This window comes from Balaenoptera musculus, chromosome 4 (genome assembly GCF_009873245.2).
Source record: "Balaenoptera musculus isolate JJ_BM4_2016_0621 chromosome 4, mBalMus1.pri.v3, whole genome shotgun sequence".
NCBI classification, from domain to species: Eukaryota; Metazoa; Chordata; class Mammalia; order Artiodactyla; family Balaenopteridae; genus Balaenoptera; species Balaenoptera musculus.
This window is the reverse complement of record NC_045788.1, coordinates 40,182,626-40,203,447: the sequence shown is the minus strand read 5'-3', so window position 1 is coordinate 40,203,447 and position 20,822 is coordinate 40,182,626. Positions and strand designations below refer to the sequence as shown.

The 20,822-nt window shown below is 42.3% G+C and overlaps 1 protein-coding gene across 1 annotated transcript in view; it reads right to left on the bottom strand.

The window, feature by feature from the left end:
- Positions 1 to 19,385, bottom strand: part of PPM1L (protein phosphatase, Mg2+/Mn2+ dependent 1L) — a 328,056-nt gene extending 308,671 nt beyond the window's left edge. The window contains exon 1 of the mRNA XM_036850381.1: positions 18,617 to 19,385. Within this exon, the coding sequence (XP_036706276.1) occupies positions 18,617 to 19,015 (399 nt within the window). The 5' untranslated portion in view covers positions 19,016 to 19,385. The remainder of the gene's footprint in view (positions 1 to 18,616) is intronic.
- Positions 19,386 to 20,822: the final 1,437 nt, after the last annotated feature.

Here is a 20,822-nt window from a genome sequence, read left to right as displayed (position 1 = left end):
AGTGCTAACAGTACCTCAGAAATAACCCCCATGTGAATGCTTTGCCAAACCTTGTCCTTGCCTATAAAGACGGTGTGGCACAGAGAAGAGGAGGGCTTTGGAATCAGGGCAGACAAGGGAAATATTTTCATCCCAGCTCTGCCACTTGGCAGTTGTGTAACCCTGGGCACACAGTAGTCTGAGCTTCAGTTTCCCCAACTGTAAAATGAAGATAACCACACCTGTCTCAAAGGACCATGAGGAATCAGTGAGAGAGCATCAGTGAAAGCACCTGGCAGGTTGCAGCCACTCAACAGTCAGAATGAGCAGGGCCCTGTAGTTTCCAACTGATAGCATGAAAACAAACGCAGTCATACAACTTGGTGTTTCCTTTCCATTTTCAAGGCATCATTATTTCTAGAATTACTGTAAGGCATTGTTATTATCAGAATGCAAGCGTCTGGAACAGTGCAGGCACACCGGAGAGACTTCACAGAGGCATGAAACTCAAGGAAGTTGAACTCTGGCTGGAGAGAAAAAGTACCTTAAAAATGAGTCATAACACAAAATGTTCAATTGTCTGTCACAGATCATAAGTTCAAAGGAGGGAATGATTACTTAAAGCTGACTTACCAAGCAAGAATTCGTAGAAGAGCAGGAAATTGAGGGAAGCCTTGGAATAAGGACAAGACATAGCTATGGGGGAAGAGGAATGAGAAATCTCTCAGAGAATGGAATAGAGCTTTTAACAAGTAGCAGCAGTGGGCATGTGTACCCATCAGGTATTCGGGAAATAATAAAGAGACCAATTTTGCTGCAGTGCAGAGCTTTGTGTAGGAGAGCAACAGAAGATAAGGTTAAGTAACGTAAAGTAGTCAGGGATGCCATTAGGAGAACTCTGCAAACAAATTTCAGAGAAATAAATCATGGTTGGTAGAAATCACAGACTTTTTAAAAGAAACAGTGTACACCCAGTGAGTTTAGAAGAATGATCTATCAGAGACATCAGTGAGTGGATTGGAAGGGAGAATGACCAGAGACTAAGTGACCAGTTACGAAGCCACTGTCACAATCCTAGCAGGACGTGATGAAAAGCCTGAATTAGGATGGTGGCAGCGTGACTGTAAAGATGGAGACAGAGATGACAGGTATGACACAGTCTCACAGACTTGAATGAAGAGGGAAGAAGCAAAGGTGACATGGTAGTTTCAAGAGTGGGAGACTGAGAAAAAGCACCATGACAGAAAGAGACAAGTCTGGAGATGAAATTAATCTATGAACACAGGAGGCAAATTCGGTTTCAGACAGGTTGTTATGGAGGTGACACCAAGAAAGGAAACAATAAGTCAGCATGCAAAGATGTGGACTCTAGATGGGAAGGAGAGCCCTCTGCTCAGAAAGGATGGCTGAATCCATGGAAGCTGCAAAGATTCTGGTGCAAAGAAACTAAATGGCACCAGCACACTGAGTATAGCCGTCCTCAAAACCCAGGTTCATAAGGAAGTGAAAACCTAACAGAAGTCAGAGGAGGAAAAGAAAAACATAAGTGTGTCACCAAGGCTGGGGAGATGAGTCTTAAGAAGACAAAGGTGGTCAAGAAAGCCAGATCCTACAGAAAAATCTATGAAGATGAGGGCTGGAAACAAGCCATCACACGTGGCAGTTATGAGGCCTCTGGAGACCTGCAAAAAAACCAGGTTTGAAAAAGAGTCAGATGATAATAGGAAATAAATAAGTAGAAAGAAAGCAGAAGCAGTGTCTACAGTCTCTGTTTTCAAAGGCACTTTTTTAAGAGAAGTCTATTTCAGATTTTTCCTTTGGAATACAAGAACATGTGGTTTTAAGAACATGAAAGAATCTGATAATACAAACTGTCCTTAGTGGTCTCAGGCCCTGGTCTTCTCATGAACTCTCCTTGTTTCATCTGATTTCTTGGTTACCCTGTGCAACCTCTCAATGCCTCTTATTTTTGGCTATACTCCTAGCCTATCTCAGTAAGAGAGAGTCATGTCTAATCACTCCTACCTCTTTCATTTCTTATTCTCTTTTTTCACTCACAACATAGAGACAAGGATAAAAGTCAGATTTTACAACCATCCTCTTCTGTGCTTTCAAAAGAAGACCATCTTCCCAAAAGTACATTAAAAAGATAGTCCACATCATTAGTCATTAGGAAAACGCTAACTAAAACCACATTAAGCAACCACTTCATGACTATTAGAAGTACTAAAATTTAAAAGACTGGCAAGGATGCGGAGCAACTAGAACTCTCATACACGGAGGATGAAAATGTAAGATAGTACAACCACTTTGGACTAGCAGTTTAGCAGTTTTTTTAAAAGCAAATATACACCTACCGGGACTTCCCTGGTGGTCCAGTGGCAAAGACTCCACGCTCCCAATGCAGGGGACCCGGGTTCAATCCCTGGTCAGGGAACTAGATCCTGCATGCCGCAACTAAAAAAAAAAAAAAAAGATCCTGCCTGCCGCAACGAAGATCCCACGTGCCGCAACTAAGACCCAGCACAGCCAAATAAATAAATAAATAAATATTTTTTAAAAAAAAAAGAAAGCTAATATACACCTACCATACGATCCAGCCATTCTACTCCTAGGTATTTACCCAAGGGCAATGAAAGCAAAAGTCAATACAAAGACTTGTACATGAATGTTCACAGGCAAAAACTGGCACCAATTCAACTGTCCAACATCATGTGAATGGATGTCCAAATGTTGGTATATCCATACAACAGAATGCTAAGCAATAAAAATGAATTAACTATTGATAGATGCAACAACATAGATGAATTTCAATGATTATGCTGGGGTGGGGGGCCGGGAGGGAAGCCAGGAAGAAAGGAAGTACATACTGTATATTCCCATTTATATAAATTCCATTTACAAAATGCAAACTACCTCTATAGTGACAGAAAGCATATTAATGGTTGCCCAGTGATGGAGGGATTGGAGGACATTGAAAGAAAGGTATTACAAAGGGGCATGAAGAAACTTTTGAGGGTGATGGATATGTTCATTATCTTGACGGTGGTGATGGTTTCACGGGTATATATAAAACTCATCAAATTGTATATATTAAATATGTGCAGTTTACTGTATGTCAATCATATCTAAAGCTGTTTTTAAAAAGAACAGTTGGGACAATCAGCAAAATTGGAATAAGGACTGTGTATCAGATAATATCGTACCAATGTTAAATTTTTTTAAATGAAGAAAGTGGATATCCTAATCTCCATTAACAGACAGTCACCATGAAGGCTGGAGATGAGGGCTTCTCTGTGGTAAAGTGGAAACATCACTTGGGCACTCCCACTGTTATCCTATTTTTGAGAGAGAGAAAAAAAAAAAAGTAGCTGTCCTTTCCATCAAATAATTCCCTCTTATGCGATATTTCCAAAATACATGCCTGCCTGTACTCTTTCATGTCTAAAACTGCTTGCGTTACATAATCCTTTGGGGATAAAAAATTTCCATCGCTATGTGGCTCTGTGGACCAGAGCAGGGTCTATGGCTCTAACAGGAAAATGTAAAGAGCTTCTCTGGCCACTGTCAGGATCCCAGTTCTTTACTCGTGTGATTTCTTCATCAGCAGCCACTTGGATCTCATAGATACTTAAAATACAAGCTTCCTTTCCAAGAATTCCTTGCTGCTCAAAAAGTCTCACTCTTAGACAAACCCAGGACCAGACATTTATCAAAAGAGTTTAGGCCTGAGGTACCATATCAGACACTCAGGAGAGACACCAGGAAAGTGGGAAAGGTCAGAATTCCTGATTGGTCTCTCTTCTGAAATCGCTGGAGAATAAAATCCCCCAGGGTCTCAAGCCATAGGCAAGAAAGAAATAGCAAGTATAAACTACTTCTATGTATTTATGAATACAAATCACCAGGCTGAGTGCCCATCTCTGTATTCCCATCTAGCGTCAAAGATATGGCTGTCACTTAGATTAAAAATAAAGTATTCAATATGGCATTATAATTATCTCTCTAAAATTAACTTTCAAAATAATCAGGATAAATTAATCTTACTCCTAACTCCAAAAAGCCACATGTTTATTCTGCTTTGTACTTTTAAAACTTTAAAAAACTAAAATTTTTTTTTTTTTTTTTTTTTTTTATTTATGGCTGTGTTGGGTCTTCGCTTCTGTGCGAGGGCTTTCTCTAGCTGCGGCGAGCGGGGGCCACTCTTACCGCGGTGCGCGCAGGCCTCTCACTATCGCAGCCTCTCTTGTTGTGGAGCACAGGCTCCAGATGCGCAGGCTCAGCAATTGTGGCTCACGGGCCCAGTCGCTCCGCGGCATGTGGGATCCTCCCTGACCAGGGCTCGAACCCGTGTCCCCTGCATTGGCAGGCAGATTCTCAACCACTGCGCCACCAGGGAAGCCCAAGAAACTAAATTTTCTCAAAGTGATCACACAGAAATATATAACATGCTCTCTCTAAAAGAAGTTCCTGTTGTCACCTGAAAAATCTCAAAATATTCTTTAATTTCTTATTCTATTATCTTACAGAAGGTACAGTGAAATGGTACTATTTACAAATTTACACAAATTCAAGATACCCTTTTATATCATTTAAAACACCTTAAAACTATATTTTACCTGCACATACTGCATTTTATTCTATACTATATGTTACTTGGGATATTACACATTTATAACTACATATTGCCCTACAGAATAAGAGGTACAACATCACATACACTGTTCTTTACAGTCAATTTGAGGGAACATTCCAGGGAGATTTTGGTTATACATGACCTTGTTTTTTTACACCAACTTAGGACCTAACCCCCTCAGTATGAGACTCTTCCACAATCAGCTGCCGTTTTCTTACAAGACATGTAGTAGAAATTAGGGCAAGAATCTTCTTGAAGTCCCAGGGTAAAAATAAGGATAACCTTCACCAAAACCGGCAGAGGTGCCAGGGGAAGATGGCTCCAGACCTTCCACTCCTCTGGAACCAGAAGGAGGGATTCCTACGTGCATCTAATCTTGCTAGGTCTTCCACAACCTGCAGAATCAGTACCCTGTACGTCACATACTATGCCTATTGTTTAGACTACTAATGCTTCCTAGGACATTTTCATGAGACGGACCTAGTGATGACAATTTTTCCCCAAAGAAGAAAAGACAGTGTTCTTTGCTTCATGTAATCAATGCACTCTGGTTTTCAGCATCATATCTACACTCAGTTCTAGTCCTTTCTTATGATTGTTCATTCTCTATATTACTATCCCTGGAATATCCTTTCTTCTTTGGCTCTTACTTTACCATTGGTTTTCATCTTTCTTTATATCAGTAAAGAAACTTTAGCCCTATTGTCCATAAACTGAAGCCATTTCACATTCCCCTCACCTCAAACTTTTTAAATCATCTCAAATACAAAAACATGATAACACCCACTATCATGAGTATTACAGAACATTGTTCTGTTCTAACTAGTCCATTGAGGCAGGAAACAAAAACAAAAAGTATAACTATTTAGAAAGTAGGAGACACAAGTACATTATTTGTAGATAATATGACTGCATATCTTTATGGGGGAAAAAAATGTAGTGAATGAATCACCAGAAAAGCTACTAAAATTAAATGGGAAGTTTAGTCAGTAAGTGCTTCTACTGACTAGCAATAATCAGTCAGGAAAACAACAAAAAGATGTCCTTGTAATCAATTTATAGCAGGAGCAGTAGGATGAGTACTCTAGAGGCACACACAGAATTTATTCCAAGTGCATTCATTTGTCCTACAGAAAAATCTGAACACTTTAATGCCCTCCTTTCTCCCTGTAGCCTAGACCAATGCCAGAATGCCCTGCTCCAAAATGCGTACAAAATTTTGAACCTCTCAGGAATCTCCTCTCCTTGGCCTGGAGTAGATTCAAATATTTTTAAACAAAATAATAAAACTTAATGACATTTAATAATTAAGGGACAAAAATCCTACTGAATTTGACCAAATTCGTTTTCTGAAACAGAAAGATGGTAAAATAGAAATGGATAGCCAACAAAAAACCTGCTGTGATACTTCCACATTTATCAATAGCATTAACTATACTGAACACACAGTCATATATTAGAGGAAAAAAAAACACCTGTTACTCTCCAAACACCCAGGTCCCTCCTTGTTGTGTCTTTACAGAGAACAGAGAGAAAACTTGAATTATTTAGAAAACTACCTCCTCATAGTTTTTCAAGACTTCCTGGAACCCTAAAATACCAAATTTATATCTCAGCTTCCAGGCAAAGTCATCCCTAAGCCAATTCGAAAATAAGATGGTTTACCCTTTTCTAAAGTCTTCTAAATTTCCCCCCCACCATGTCAGTGTTATATACTTTACAGCAACATTCTTCAACGAGGTTGCAAATGTGTAGACAAGAAATGTTCCAGGCTACCTTCTCTGAACCCCCTTCCCACCTGTGGGGTCTGACCAACAACCATTCCCACGTCCCTTTCTTCTAGATAACAAAACTCTAGTTTCGTTCACCTTTCTAGGCTGTCATGACCTCCAGAGGCAGCTGGGCTCCTCCCCAGACATGGGGTGAATTATGTTGGGTCAGAGTTCATCATCATGGTGATGGTATTCCCATGACCAAGCCATTGGTTTAGACATGGACACAATTCTGGCCTAGGAGATGTGAGGGGTAGTTTCTAGGAAGGTTTTCCTCAGGCTTTAAGAACGCAGGACAGGTACAGTTTCTTTTTCATGTCTCTGGATGTAGTTATATAAAGACTTGAAGTCACTGAGCTGCTGAATTAACCGACCTTGGAAACACGTACTTCCAGGCCATTTGTTATGTGAGATAATAAATGTCCCTAGAGTTTAAGCTGCTTCCACTAGAGTATTCTGTCACTTGCAACCAAAAACTTTCAAATAATGCACCACCTAGATGTGCAGCTCAAATTTACTCCAGCTGAAGCGTTTAAGTCTCTGACAATGGACATAAAAGACAAAACCAGTCAATCTGTAAAACTGGAAGAGGACATTTCCTTTATTGCCAAACTAGCTCTTTACAAAAAGGAGGCATTATTGATTATCTGGAAACATCATTCTGTCTTCGGTTGAAATTATCTTGTATCTCCTTTTTCTGAGATGAGTACTTCTCCCATAAATTTGATGTATCTATTTAATATGGGGGGAGGAGATTTTTGATTACCATAATCTTACTGATTTACAAATGGTAACAACTTAATCCTAAATTATCTCTGTTGAGGCCAGACTAAAAGAAATAGGCTTAAACCAAAGGGATGTAGTTCGCATATAAAGACGATTTTCCTGAGAGGATTATAGAGAAAAAAATTCTCCAGGACCAATGTGGAATCTCCTTGATGAAAGTCTTTAAAAATAGATTATTCATGTAGCTGTGAAGCCTTAGGCACTATATTTGGATTATATGACAATTGAAGATCCCTGCCAGGCCTATCTAAAGAGAAAATTTATCTTCTTTCTAAACAGAAATTTAGAAAAACATCTAAGTGTTAAAATAAAAGCGAAGTAAAAACTTCTTAATCCCAAATTCTGGGACAGTTATATTTATCACATACCTGTGTAACTCAGTTCTTATAGCAAATTCATCTCATTATACTAAGGATCAAAAAGGTGAACAGTATGATCGAAATCTATGCCTCAATTTCTATAAAATCCTGACAGTGTCAGTTAAGAGGCTTATTGGCCAGAAAATGTCCAGTGACTAATTTAACTAAGAGTTAATTTATTTAATTAAAAAGAGAAATGAAAGCACTTACTAGATTAAAAAGGAAATGGTATATACTTATCAGAATAAAACAGTTTCTGACCTATGGCAATTCTATAACTAAGAGAATAAAAATTTTGTAATGTTTTTAGGTTTAAAACTTTACTGCCCAAGAGTAGTGCTGAATATACACTGTCCTGTTAAAAATACCATTTCAAATATTTAAGATTTATTACTACAGGGCATTAAACCCCCATTCACATTTATAATGACCAACAATGTTGAAAAGCAAATGCAAATAAGTATTCACTTCTCTAGAGAAGTCATAAGGTTTGCTGCATAATGTGCAGTGGATAACTGGTCTTCGGCTTAGCAACTAATACACACAGATTATCTGTCAGCTGCTCACACAGGAGCAGAACAAGGAGGGCAACAATGATGGATGGTATAGTAAAGAATGTGAGTCTCAGAAATACAGCCTGGGCTTCCCTGGTGGCGCAGTGGTTAAGAATCCACCTGCCAATGCAGGGGACATGGGTTCAAGCCCTGGTCCAGGAAGATCCTACATGCCGCGGAGCGACTAAGCCCATGTGCCACAGCTACTGAGCCTGCGCTCTGGAGACTGCGATCCACAACTACTGAAGCCTGCGCGCCTAGAGCCCTTGCTCTGCAACAAAAGAAGCCACCGCAATGAAAAACCCACGCACCACAATGAAGAGTAGCCCCGGCTCACCACAACTAGAGAAAGCCCGCGCGCAGCAAGGAAGACCCAATGCAGCCAAAAATAAATAAAATTAAAAAAAAGAAAAGAAAAGAAAAGAAATACAGCCTATTGCTATGGTGACTTACTTACACTTTTGTAGAAATTATAAAAAGGCACCCTTTCCAAGTGATTACAGGCCCAGAGATGCCTAACTTGCAGATTTATATTAAAAACAGATTATAACTAGCCATCACTAAAGACTGGGCTTGACTAAGAGAACAAAGTATTAAGTAGTCTTCTGCAATGGAAACACAAGACGTAGCATCTACTCAAGCTAAACATACCAACTCAGTATTATAAACAAATGAAAAGGGACTTCCCTGGTGGTCCAATGGTAAAGAATCCACCTTACAGTGTAGGGGACTCGGGTTCGATCCCTGGTCGGGGAATTAAGATCCCACATGCCGCGGGGCAACTAAGCCATGGGCCACAACTACTGAGCCTGCGTGCCTCAACTAGAGAGAGAAAACCCACATGCCACAACTAGGGAGAAGCCCACGCACCACAACGAAAGATCCTGTGTGCCACAACTAAGACCTGACACAGCCAAAAATAATAAATAAATAAATAGATAAATAAATAAACAAATGAAACAATAATATTTTGCTCTTTTAAATTTATAGTCATTTATGTATTAGGAAATTATTTTGGCCCTCAAAAAAAAAAAAAGGGGGAAAAAAAAAAAAAAGTGCTTCAGTATAAAGAGAAATTACGCAAATATACACACACCCCTACATACTTATTCTAAAGTCAAGCCCTTGGTACTTTAAAATAAAATGTAAATCGTTATTGTTTATTGAGAATGGCTACGTTAATGCCACCATAACGTCTATGCAAGCCTTTCATGAGTCAAGAGGCAAAAACGTCAGGGATTCTCTGTAGTGGGTTAGAGATTCTGCCAGCAAAGAAGGGGAGTGTCTGAGAACGGCTGTTTAAGTGTGAGTCACCACCTGCTCTGACTTCTGACCTCTAATTTTTTTAACTTCAGGACTTTCTCAGGTAATTATAAGATCTACCTACCAAGGTTCCAGTGTAGAGTTTTCAAGAGCAACATGTCACAGGGACACGGGGACACAACTGTCAAAGAAGAAACACCAAGTCTTACTGACTAACACAAGAAGACCAGGCAGGGTCCACCTAACAATGCTATCTGCACTTTATTGCCCAAATTATGAGATTTGTAGAACTCCAACCAGAAACTGATAGCACAGGCTTTGGAGGTAAATAGCTCTAACTTTGAATCCCAGTTTCAAATCCTAGTTTCACCATCTATGAACTGTGGACAGTCCTTGGGCAAATTACTTAACCTCTCAGTGCTTTAATTTCTACATATGTAAAATGTGGATAACACAGTACCTACCTCAAAAATTGTTATGATAATTAAAATTAGATAACATAAGTAAAGTACTTTAAACACTACCTGGCATATTATACATATTCAATAATTGTCAACCATTATTAATATCATTACTACCAATAATAGTGGTTTCTTTACTTCTCTTCTGATCCAGAAATCCCACTTCTGGAAATCCACCCTGGAGAAATAATCCAAACTACAGTAAAAGCACAAAAACACATATTACAATGTTATTTATAACAGTGAAAAGTTAGAGGAACCTAAGTGTATACCAATAAGGAAGCAATTGAGTAATTTATCAAATATCCATTCAGTAAAATATCACTCCATCACTAAAAAATACATTAGAAATATAATAAAGAATTATGGAGCAAAATAACTAAGGGTTTACAGGATTATACAAAGTGAAAAAAAGCCAAGATTTAAAGCTATATGTATAACAATGTAAAATTATATTTTAAATGCATATAAAGACGAGCAAGTAATACACCAAAATCGTAATAGTGGATGTGACAGGATAATGAAATTTGGAGTGATTTTATTTCTTTTCTATATTATCTATCATGTAGTCATATTACTCTTATAATTTTAAAATTAATTTATTTTTAAATATGTTTAATTTGCTGCAGATTTACTTTCATATTTATTAAATAGGATTATTAAAATGGTAATAAAAGTTAAACCACAAAACTATATTACTGAAGTAGTTCAAGATTAAAGTAGAAATTAAGAATAAAACAAATGCTTCAAGTATTAACATTCAAAATTGAAATATCACTTTTTAAAAATCTGAGTCCCTGACGAATTATGTGCTTACATTTAAACTGAACACAGCCCAGGGAACATTTTCATCTGAGACTGAATGATATACATATTTTTTATTTTAAGAGCAGTGTCAAGGAAATGAAATCATTTAAGAGATATGAAGATATAGTGCTGTTTTTTAGTCTTGGGAAAACCATACCTCGTAACAAAGCCTAAATTATTCCTGGTAACAAAGTAAAATAGTAATAAATGTCTTTCCATTTGAATAAATCAGATATTACATACAATGTATATTTTCATTGTTTTAAAATGTATCCATTTAGATAAGGTATGACAGAAATAATGTTTTACAAATTGGGGAGCTAGACAGTCAACAAACATTTTATGAATCCAAACAAACATCTAAATATACAGGGGAAAAGGGAAACAAGTTTACAGCCAAACTCACACTATTCTCACTACTGCCCAAATTTGCTCTTCTATCAACCGCCCTCTATCATGTTGATGCTGTCACACTGGGGACCCCCACAGCTGTCTTACTACTTCAGAGGGTCTCTAATTCATCCCTTCCCCCCCTTTTCAGCAATGGCCCACACCCCTGGGTTTCCTCTTCACTGCTCTGGCCCAGGCTTCCCCAATTGACACCCCCCACACACACACCCTTTCTATCTTGTTCATTCACATCAATCCTCTATATAGATTAGAGGAACAGAATTACTAAAGCATGGATTTAAAAGCCATTCCCTTGCTCAAAAATATCCAGTGGTTCTCCAATATCTACAGCACATGGCCCAGGCTCCTCAGTGTGGCTTTCAGTGTCAGTGCTGACAAACGTTCCAGCAGCATCTCCAACTCCTCCCCTGGGTATACCGTAAACTCCAGGCTAAGCCTCCTCAACTGTGGGTCCCAGCACACATGTCACTGTGTATCCTGTCATTGTAAGTAGTCACAGTTTGTAACCAATAATGGCTCAAGTACCAAAACTTATGAATTATTTACTTTTTAAACTAAGCTAGAAAGGATTCAGGTTTATGCCTATAATGTCTTCTCATGTACCTGCGTTAGAAATGGGGGTGGAATTTCTGCTAGAACACTGTGAACTGCCTATCATTCTGGGTTCCCCATGGAGGTGTAACACATGAAATCTTATCTGTCACATGAGTCCACAGAGTGGAAAGCTGTTCCAAACCAGGGTTCCTCAAAGAGTGGCATCACCAGAGGTACCTTCCACCTGCGAAGGGAACAAGCAACCTGCCTCACTTCAATTTAATTGGTCAACAATTAAATTTTAAAAGCCACCTTTCTGCTCATGAAGAGCCAGGGGAGGGGGACAGAAGGACTCTAGAGGCAACCAGAGACTAGGAAAAGAACTTTTTTAGTATCACTCTACTCCATCAAGATGGAGATAGATTATTAGCAAGTTGGAGGCCAAGAATTTCATTTTATGGACTTTCTACTCACAGTGCTGATATGAAGTTTCTTTTTTAAACAAATATACTTAACTTTAAAAAAACAGATATCTAAAAAACAATATGGGACTTCCCTGGTGGCACAGTGGTTGATAGTCTGCCTGCCAATGCAGGAGACACAGGTTCGAGCCCTGGTCCGGGAAGATCCCACATGTCACGGAGCAACTAAACCGGTGCGCCACAACTGCTGAGCCTGCGCTCTAGAGCCCGCAAGCCACAGCTGCTAAGCCCACGTGCCACAACTACTGAAGCCCACGCACCTAGAGCCCGTGCTCCGCAACGAGAAGCCACCACAATGAGAAGCCCGCGCACCGCAACGAAGAGTAGCCCCCGCTCGCCGCAACTAGAGAAAGCCTGCATGCAGCAACGAAGACCCAATGCAGCCAAAAGTGAATAAATAAATAAATTTATAAAAATAAATCAATAAAAAACAATATGAAGTATATCATAAAACAGAAGGTACTTAAATATGTAAGAAAAATGAGTGGGCTTCTAGATTACAGCATATGGAGAAAGCCTGCTCTAAACAAATAGAGCTACCTGCCTTTCTTCCAGCTGTGACTGCATTTTACTTCCTCTGATCCATTTTCACACTTTTTCTTCCACCTGTGATGTCATCTTTTCATCCTCCCTCCACCCAATCTCTGTCTACTGAAATGCTAGGATATAGTCAAATGTCAGTTCCTCTTCAAAATTATCCAAGACTCCCCAAGCTCCCTCAGTCAGGCCACCACTCTCTTGTAGGTGGTCCAACTGCATCTTGTAGTTCTGCTATTTTTTAAAAACTCATCTCTTCAAGTAGATGGAATGCTCCCTGAGGACAGAGAATATACTGATTCATCTTTGGGCATCACAGAGAGCATAACTCTGTTATGCCACAGACTATCCAGAAAATGTTGGTTTAATTAAACTGAATTTCTAAACAATCTGTTCAGAAGATGCACCATGGTCAGCAGTCAGGTTCCTACATTCACCTACAAACAGCTGCTAAGCACAGGACAGGGATGGGTTATTAAAGGGAAAGTGCCGGGCTTCCCTGGTGGCACAGTGGTTAAGAATCCATCTGCCACTGCTGGGGACACGAGTTCGACCCCTGGTCCGGGAAGATCCCACATGCCGCGGAGCAACTAAGCCTGTGCACCACAACTACTGAAGCCCGCGCCTAGAGCCCGTACTCCGAAATAAGAGAAGCCGCCGCAATGAGAAGCCCACGCACTGCAGTGAAGAGTAGCCCCCGCTCATCTCAACTAGAGAAAGCCCGCGCACAGCAACAAAGACCCAACGCAGCCAAAAATAAATAAAAATAAAATAAATATATTTATTTTTTTAAAAAAGGGAAAGTGCCTCCCCCTTTTGGGGCAGAAATGTTAATGTGCCATTTTAAACCAAAATAACCTGAATTTTCTCTTAAACCATAAGGCATTTGTCCACACTAAATCTACAGGCTTCTTGTACATCAGTAATGTGGGAGCCCAACATTTACTAACGTCAGTTGTAACATCTGGAAGGCAGATCATTCATTATGCCACTCATAATTTATTTATTTGGAACTAGCATATCTTATTTCAGAGAGGAGCCAATGAAACTTACATAAATACATATACCACAAGATATAATGACATATCTAAGAGGAGAAAGAGAAAAATGGGACAAAGGAAAACTAAATGTAGGAAATATAAGCTGTCCTGGGAGTGAGGTTCATGTACCAAATTAATAAAATTCTGCACACTTGCTAGAGGTAGGTCAGAGGTTTGGCTCTAACACTTCTGGCAGCCAACAAACACAGGATGATCCAATCAGTTACATGATTCAGCATCCTTAAGATAAAAACAAAAAGCTCTTAGAGAACTCTCTCTCCCTTGGTCCTCATAAAGAGGATATTATATACTGTAACAAATAAAGTCCTCAGGGACATCCCTAAAGTTGATGTGTCAGAGAGCTTTGGGAGACCGTCCCTCATAACAATCCTCACAAACAAATGCCAGCACACAAGTCAATAAATGCAAAATGACAGAGAGGAAGGAAGAGGAAGGCAATCAGGGCAAGGTGGGGTCCGGGTACACAGCTCCCTGCAGGTCTAGATTTATCAGAGACAGATTTTATTCTATCTAGACTAACCTAAAATCCAGAGGCTTCAGGCATCTAATTCTCTTTGAAATTATAAACAAAACTTGATGCTAATGTCCATTTCTCTGGGGGATATGTCGGTAGTTTCATAACATCCTCAAAGAGAAGCATGACTCAAGAAAAGTTAAGAACCACTCATCTAAAGAACTAGACTGTATATATCCTTCAGGCAACCCTCCATAAGCAGTTTTTCTTCTGAGCTTCTGAGAAGTGCTAAGCCTCAAGACTATAGCCCCTGACAAGCACCGGAAGTATAGCTTCTCTCTGATGTGAAGTGTGGAACTCTAAGCTTAAACCGTTGGCCAAGTTGTGTGTCAATTTTATGATACAATGATATATGACCTTTAATACAGTAATGTCCATAAGCATATGGAACACATAACAATCATTCTTCTATATAAGTTTCAGCCATGAACATTGACAAAGGTGCCTCAAACGGTCAGTGATATTTCTTCTAGCTAATATAAAAAGTTTAAAACAAAAAACACATTTTGCTTATCTATAAAAATTATAGATAAGCACCAAAAACAATTTTCTTAGATAAACAGTATTTTGTAATTTTAAAAATAACCTTTCCACATTAGTTGATACAATCTAAGCTATTTTTTTCCTTTTTGTTATTTTAATTTTCATTATACAGCAAAAGAGTCACTGTCATAGCTTTAGACACACACACACACATACACACACACACACACACACACTTTCAACCAACCACCCATAGTATGGTGGTTAGAATGTTACCAAGGGCCCAAGGGAATCAAGTAAGGAAGCTAGCCCATAGCACCTCTAAAAAAAACATGGCTCATTAAGATATCATCCATCTGGAAGTCACAGCCATCCAGAGTCTGGTCCTCAGCATAACAAGTCTGGAGACATAGCTTTGTTAAAAATACACAGTTGAACAGACTCAAGAGAACTAACTCAGGTTAACAACTCAGAAGAGGCTGAAGTACAAGTCAGAATACCAATTCATTAATTAATCATAAAGAATATTCCTTTTCACTAATCAGAAAATTTGCACCTGAAGCCAGGATGCTACTTCCCCAATGCTAGGATACCTGGAATCCTAAATTAATAATCAGTTCACCGGAAGTTAGAACAAACAGTGATAGAGAATTCGGTGGATACCTAATGAATTATCTGTATCCAACATACACCTTTCTAGTGATCAAAGTTGTGGCTTTCATGTGTAGAGTCTCTTTCCTTCCCTTGGATACTGCTGCCCCAACACTGCAGACTTCTTGGTCTCTAAGCTTTCTTCTTCCACATCTTCCTCTCCATCAAATATTTTTCTAGATAGGATATTAACACAACTGATGACGGTGAACCTCACATGCATTATTATGCATATTTTTCAGATTAAAAACTCCCAGATAAAGCTGCTTAAGCAACTTGCCCAAGGTCACAGCTAGTTTAAGGCAGAGCACAGATTCAAAGCCTACACTTTTAACCTTGCAGTAAATGATGCCTTCAAGGTGTCTTTCCCAGGGCCTCGCACCTTCCAATTTGATTTAAATGACCCTCTTCAGTATTCCAATAACACCCTAAACACACAATGACTATAATTTCTGGTATACAGGTCTATCTCTCTCACCACACTGAAACTTTCTGAGAATGGGAATCATGTCTCATTCACCTCTGTATCCCTAGTGTGCTATCTATTTACCTAGGTAAATATGCAAACTAATTTGTCCACTGGTTTAATATAAAGCTTATCAAACTGAAGGCCTTGAATAAGCCATGCAGTCTAAGGAGGGTCACAACTTCTCCTGCCATCAATAAACATCTCATCTAAAAAACAGAATGAAATAGATATAAAAGGTGGCTTAGGTTCCTTCTGTATCTAAAAGCACTACCATTGTACATGGGTCCTGATTTTTAATAGCCTATCTTATTAGTTTGAATTATTAGAAATAAAATTAAATTCCTCATCATCTTCCATACCACACTACGGACAACATATATGTGTATGTAGACAGTTCAGAAAAAGCTTCCTCTTTTCTGAAAGGTGATAACTATCATCTACACCAAAATCAAACAGTGGCACCCTCCTCTGGTGAATATTAAAGAAGCTACACAACACAGAAGACAAGAATTAGATGGTCGGATTTTCTTTGAATGAAAGAAAAAGGAAGAGAGAAATACCTAAGATTATTTATCATCACATTCGCAATAGCAATTAAATAGCTCTTTTTTATAACTCCTTATTTTGCCCTAAAACAAAGCCAAAATGAATGAACTGGCTATGCACTGTAGGATGTTATAGACAGAACAATTGTTCTGTTTTTCAGGGTACTGATAATATTAATTATTTTGCAAACAGCAAGCTTTTTAATATAAGGCACAATGAAACTCATTTCATAGTTTAGCTAACAATGATGATCTCCTTTATTATTTAAAACTTTAATGAAAAGCCCTATACATGTAAAATGTTTCTAGTTAAATAAAAGCATTTTGCATGTCCCTTTTCTGAATGGTACATTTGCCAGAAGATAATACTGGAAATTTTTCAACCTGAAATCTGTTGGAGTCTTTAATATTCACTTTTTAGAATATCAACTTAGAAGAAAATTTAAAAATACCCATTCACTTACATGTGCAGGCTCAAAACAGGCCAATACAGCACACCCAGACGAGCACAACCCAGAGTTTCACAACATTAATAGTACATCCAGACATTTAAGTTATGAATAAAACTGTACTTTCTAACACAAGAATCAGATCATCATCTGCCAACAATTTTAATGTTAAGTATATAATAAATATAAGCTTTATTAAATGGTTTACAACTGTCGAGGCACATAAAATGAAAATATAGACATTCTCAGACCAGGAAACAAATCAGCCATTATATTGGCAACCTTATCTTTCAGATATGTTTTTTACCCAAATACACAGTGTCCCTTCCCTCAATTAACTTCACATCTTTCACCTACCCAAGGGGAAAGGAAAGAACCCCATACTACACAAGAGGCTACAAATTTACAATCAGTGAGAAACCTTCCTTTTGAAACACAGAATATAGAAAGGGCTTGGGTGGATGGAAGATAGCAAAAACTGATTTCAGCTCTACCAAATAAATTTTCCAATCAAGTTTGTCATTCCTGGCAAAGTTGGTTCTACCAGGTAGGTACATGCAGTATGTGGGAAAGATTAGCAGAGTGGTGGGTGAAGGGACCTTGTATCAAAGAGAGAATGCAGTTAAGATACCCAGTACAGAGCGTTCTCAATGGTCACCCAAAACAAAGGCCAAAGAACAAGCTTGAAAGAGAATGATATCCCCTACAGCCCACCCAGAGATCAGAAGCGCCAAGAGAATTTAGGGGGGAAAGTTGGATGGGAGAAGGGGGCGGGGGAAGGAGGAAATGATGAAGAAGGGGTGGTGAAGAGCGGGTGTGGGGAGTAAGAAAGTATGCTTTAAAAAAAAAAAAAAAAGTATGCAGAAATGAAACTCTTTTCCAAACTGCCAAGTTTAGAGAGATGGGGTGGCTGGCCTGCTACTCTTTGGAGCACCGCTCTGGAGCCACATTTGCCACTCACTTCGCCTGGGCCGATGCCCAAGGACCAAAGCCAACTCTCGCCCCGACCTCCAGGAAATCTGAGCCCCGGCAAGCAATCAGGGTGCCGCAGAAATGCGGGAGAGGGACTTGAACCGGCCTCTAACCTTATCTCTTGCTCCCACATGAACCCCAAATAAAGGAATTTAGAAGCAGGGAGACGTCTGTGTCCCACGCCGGCCAGGGCGCAGGGGCGAGATCTGGGCACCGCTACCTCTGCGGGGATTGCCACCTCTGCAAAGGCCAGAGGCATCTCGGTCCCGCGCCTCGATCCAGCTAAAAGCAGGCGGCCAGCGAAGCGCTGCTGTCAAGTGGCCGGATTGCACTTGCAAAGTTAATGGAATTGGGAAGAAGCGCAGCGCTGCCCCTCGGGTTCCTCCTCAGGGCGAAAGAGCTGGAAAGGAGTCAGAGCTTCCTTCATCCTCACTAAGTCCTCACTGATTTGGCTCTGCAGATTTTATCTTTTTCCTAACGAGAATCAAAGATTTCTTCCTTCTTTGCGCCTAGCTCGGCCTCAAACCCCAGAACAGGGGCGCTGAGGCCCTGGGCCAAAGTTCACTGTAGAAACCATTAACTCTCCCAGCAAAACTAACACAGTCATTTGCTGGGCTCTGGCCTTGGGAAACTTCATAAATTATGAGGCACGAAATAGGTTATGGATGACCCTTCCTCCCCCACACTGGACCCTCAGTACAAGAGGTCTGGATCCCGCGGTGTTTCTGGCAACTTGGCCACGTTTGTAACTAGTGGCTTTGTCCAGTCCGACACCAGGTCATCACCACGCCCCTCGCGCTCAGGTGCTACCCGACACGCACACCACGTCCTGTTGTTTACACATACACAAACACACACACACACTCAAACAAAGCCCCAGAGAACTCCTACCTCGCCCCCGTGCCCGTCGAAGATCCCGAAGATGGACGGATGCGTCTTATTGGCTAGGTCCGTAAGAACTTCAAAGCGGTCCTCCATGTGGTCTCTCCGGCCCTGGATGGAATACACGGCAACATTGTGGCTCTTGAACTCCCAGGTCTTGGAAAACTCGGCCTCCAGCACGTCGAGTCCTCCCAGTCGGTCGTTCTGCATGATCTCGGCCACCTTGCCCTTCACCATCTTGACGGCGTCCCGGCTGGACTTGACGATGGTCTTCACCTCGTCCGTGTGGAAGAAGTAACTCCACAGCGCCAAGCTGATGCACAGCAGGAAGAGCGTCTCAGGTCTCAGCAAGAAGTAGCGCATGATGCGACCCAGTAGAGACAGCAAAGTCATTGTATCCTCTATCATTTATTATCGCTAGAGCCCCAACCGCCAGCAGCGACGCGCGCCCCGAAAGCTCGCCGGGTCCCGGAGCACTGCGGGGACAGCCCGCGGGGAGGGAGGCGGAGCAGCAGCCGAGGGTTAGGGGGAGGAGGCTCACAGAGCCGGGCGGGAGACGGACGAGCAGGCAGCTCCGAGCCCGCACGGTGAACAGAGGCAGTTTCCCTTTTGTCTCCCGGCCTCGGCGGCCCGGAGGCCCGCGCCCAGCACACCGACGTCTGAGCCCGCCGCCCGCGCCGCCTCCCCTCCCTACGCCCCTTTGTGAGGCGGCGGCTGCCGAGACGCCGGCGGTGGCAGCAGCAGTCGCGGGTGCCGGGGCTGGACGAGAGAAATCAAGTTAAAGTTGCGCCGGGCGGGTCTGCCGCGGTGGGCGGGAGAGTTCCGGGGCGCTGGCGCCCGCGCGGGCCCTCCGCGGGTGCCCCCTCGCTGCTCCGGGGAGCGATCGGCAGGTGAAGAGGCACGAGGCGCTAGAGCCCCGCGGGTGAGGGATGCACGTCCCCTTGGTCGCCGCCGCAGGGGAGCGCAGAGCGGGCCGAGCCCTCCGAGTCCTTCAGACACCCAGAGGGCCCCAGAGAATAAAAGTTTTGCGGGAGCCTGGGCAGAGGCGGGGGTACGCGGAGCCCGGGGACGCAGCACGATCGGCGCGGAGCCGCAGGCGGCCGGCCGGGCTCTGCCTGCCTGTCCACAGCACCTCTCTGCTCCGCTCCGCTCGGCTCTGCTGGGCTCGGGCACTCCCTCCTCGCGCCGCCGCTCGCGCTCGCCCCGCCCAGCGCTCGCTCGCCCCGCCTCGCTCCGCCCCTTGAGCCGGGACTCGAGGCCTGGAGGTGCTCGGGCCGAGCTGTCAAAGGCCGAGGCAAATCGGCGGCGGCTGGCGCGCTTGCAACTGCGGGCGGTCTGGACGAACCGAGGGGGGAGGGAAGGGGCGCGTCTGCAGCCGAGCTCGAGTGGATGGTCTTGTCTGCCGCTTGTGCGAACTCTCAGGACAATATAATACTGACCCTGGTAGGCTGAACGGTGGTTTCGCGGGATCCGCTGCTACCGGCTGGAAAACAGAGGGCCGCACGTGAGCGTCCCCCCCTCCGGCTGGCGGCACGGTAGTGCGGTCCCCGCCTCGCCCGGCATAAGGCAAGCGAGAAGGGACGCACTTCTCCTGGCTCGCAAAGCGAGGCAGAGAGCTCGGACCCTTGGTTTTCTGGGACAGAGGCCTGCCGGAATCTCCCGAGAGGCTGAGAGCGAGCGTCGGGCCTAAAAACCTCGCGACGCGAAAAGACCTCCCGAGAGCAGTGGGATGTGAGGACTCAGAGCCACGTGGAAGTGCGCTCTGATGATAACCTCGGGAGCGATGAGGCTGGGCTGGCCTCTCTGCGAGCTACACGCCCCTGGAGCGGGGACATAGCCACGAAGTCTTTCCCGGGTCGCATCCCTTCCATAGAGAGACACGGAGCCTCCTAGTGGAGCCCCCGGGCGCTCCTGACCCTGCGGCGGGGCGAGGGCTCCGACTCCGCTGTTCAGGTTTGCAGGTCCCTTTGAAGCTCCGAACTAACGGCCTCCTACCACCTCCTCAGTCACCGCAGGAGAAGGTGAAATGGGGGCAGGAGTCTTTCGTTAAGCAGAAGAGAATGGGCTTCCAGAAGCCATCAAGGATAACTTGTTGAAGCATGGGGCAGGTGCCGGTGGCCTTGAAGATGCTGGGGGGAAAAGAGAAGAATGTACAAATCAGCTTAGAATACGGAAACAAGTGAACTTTAAAGGAAAATATTCACTCTCGCTACCC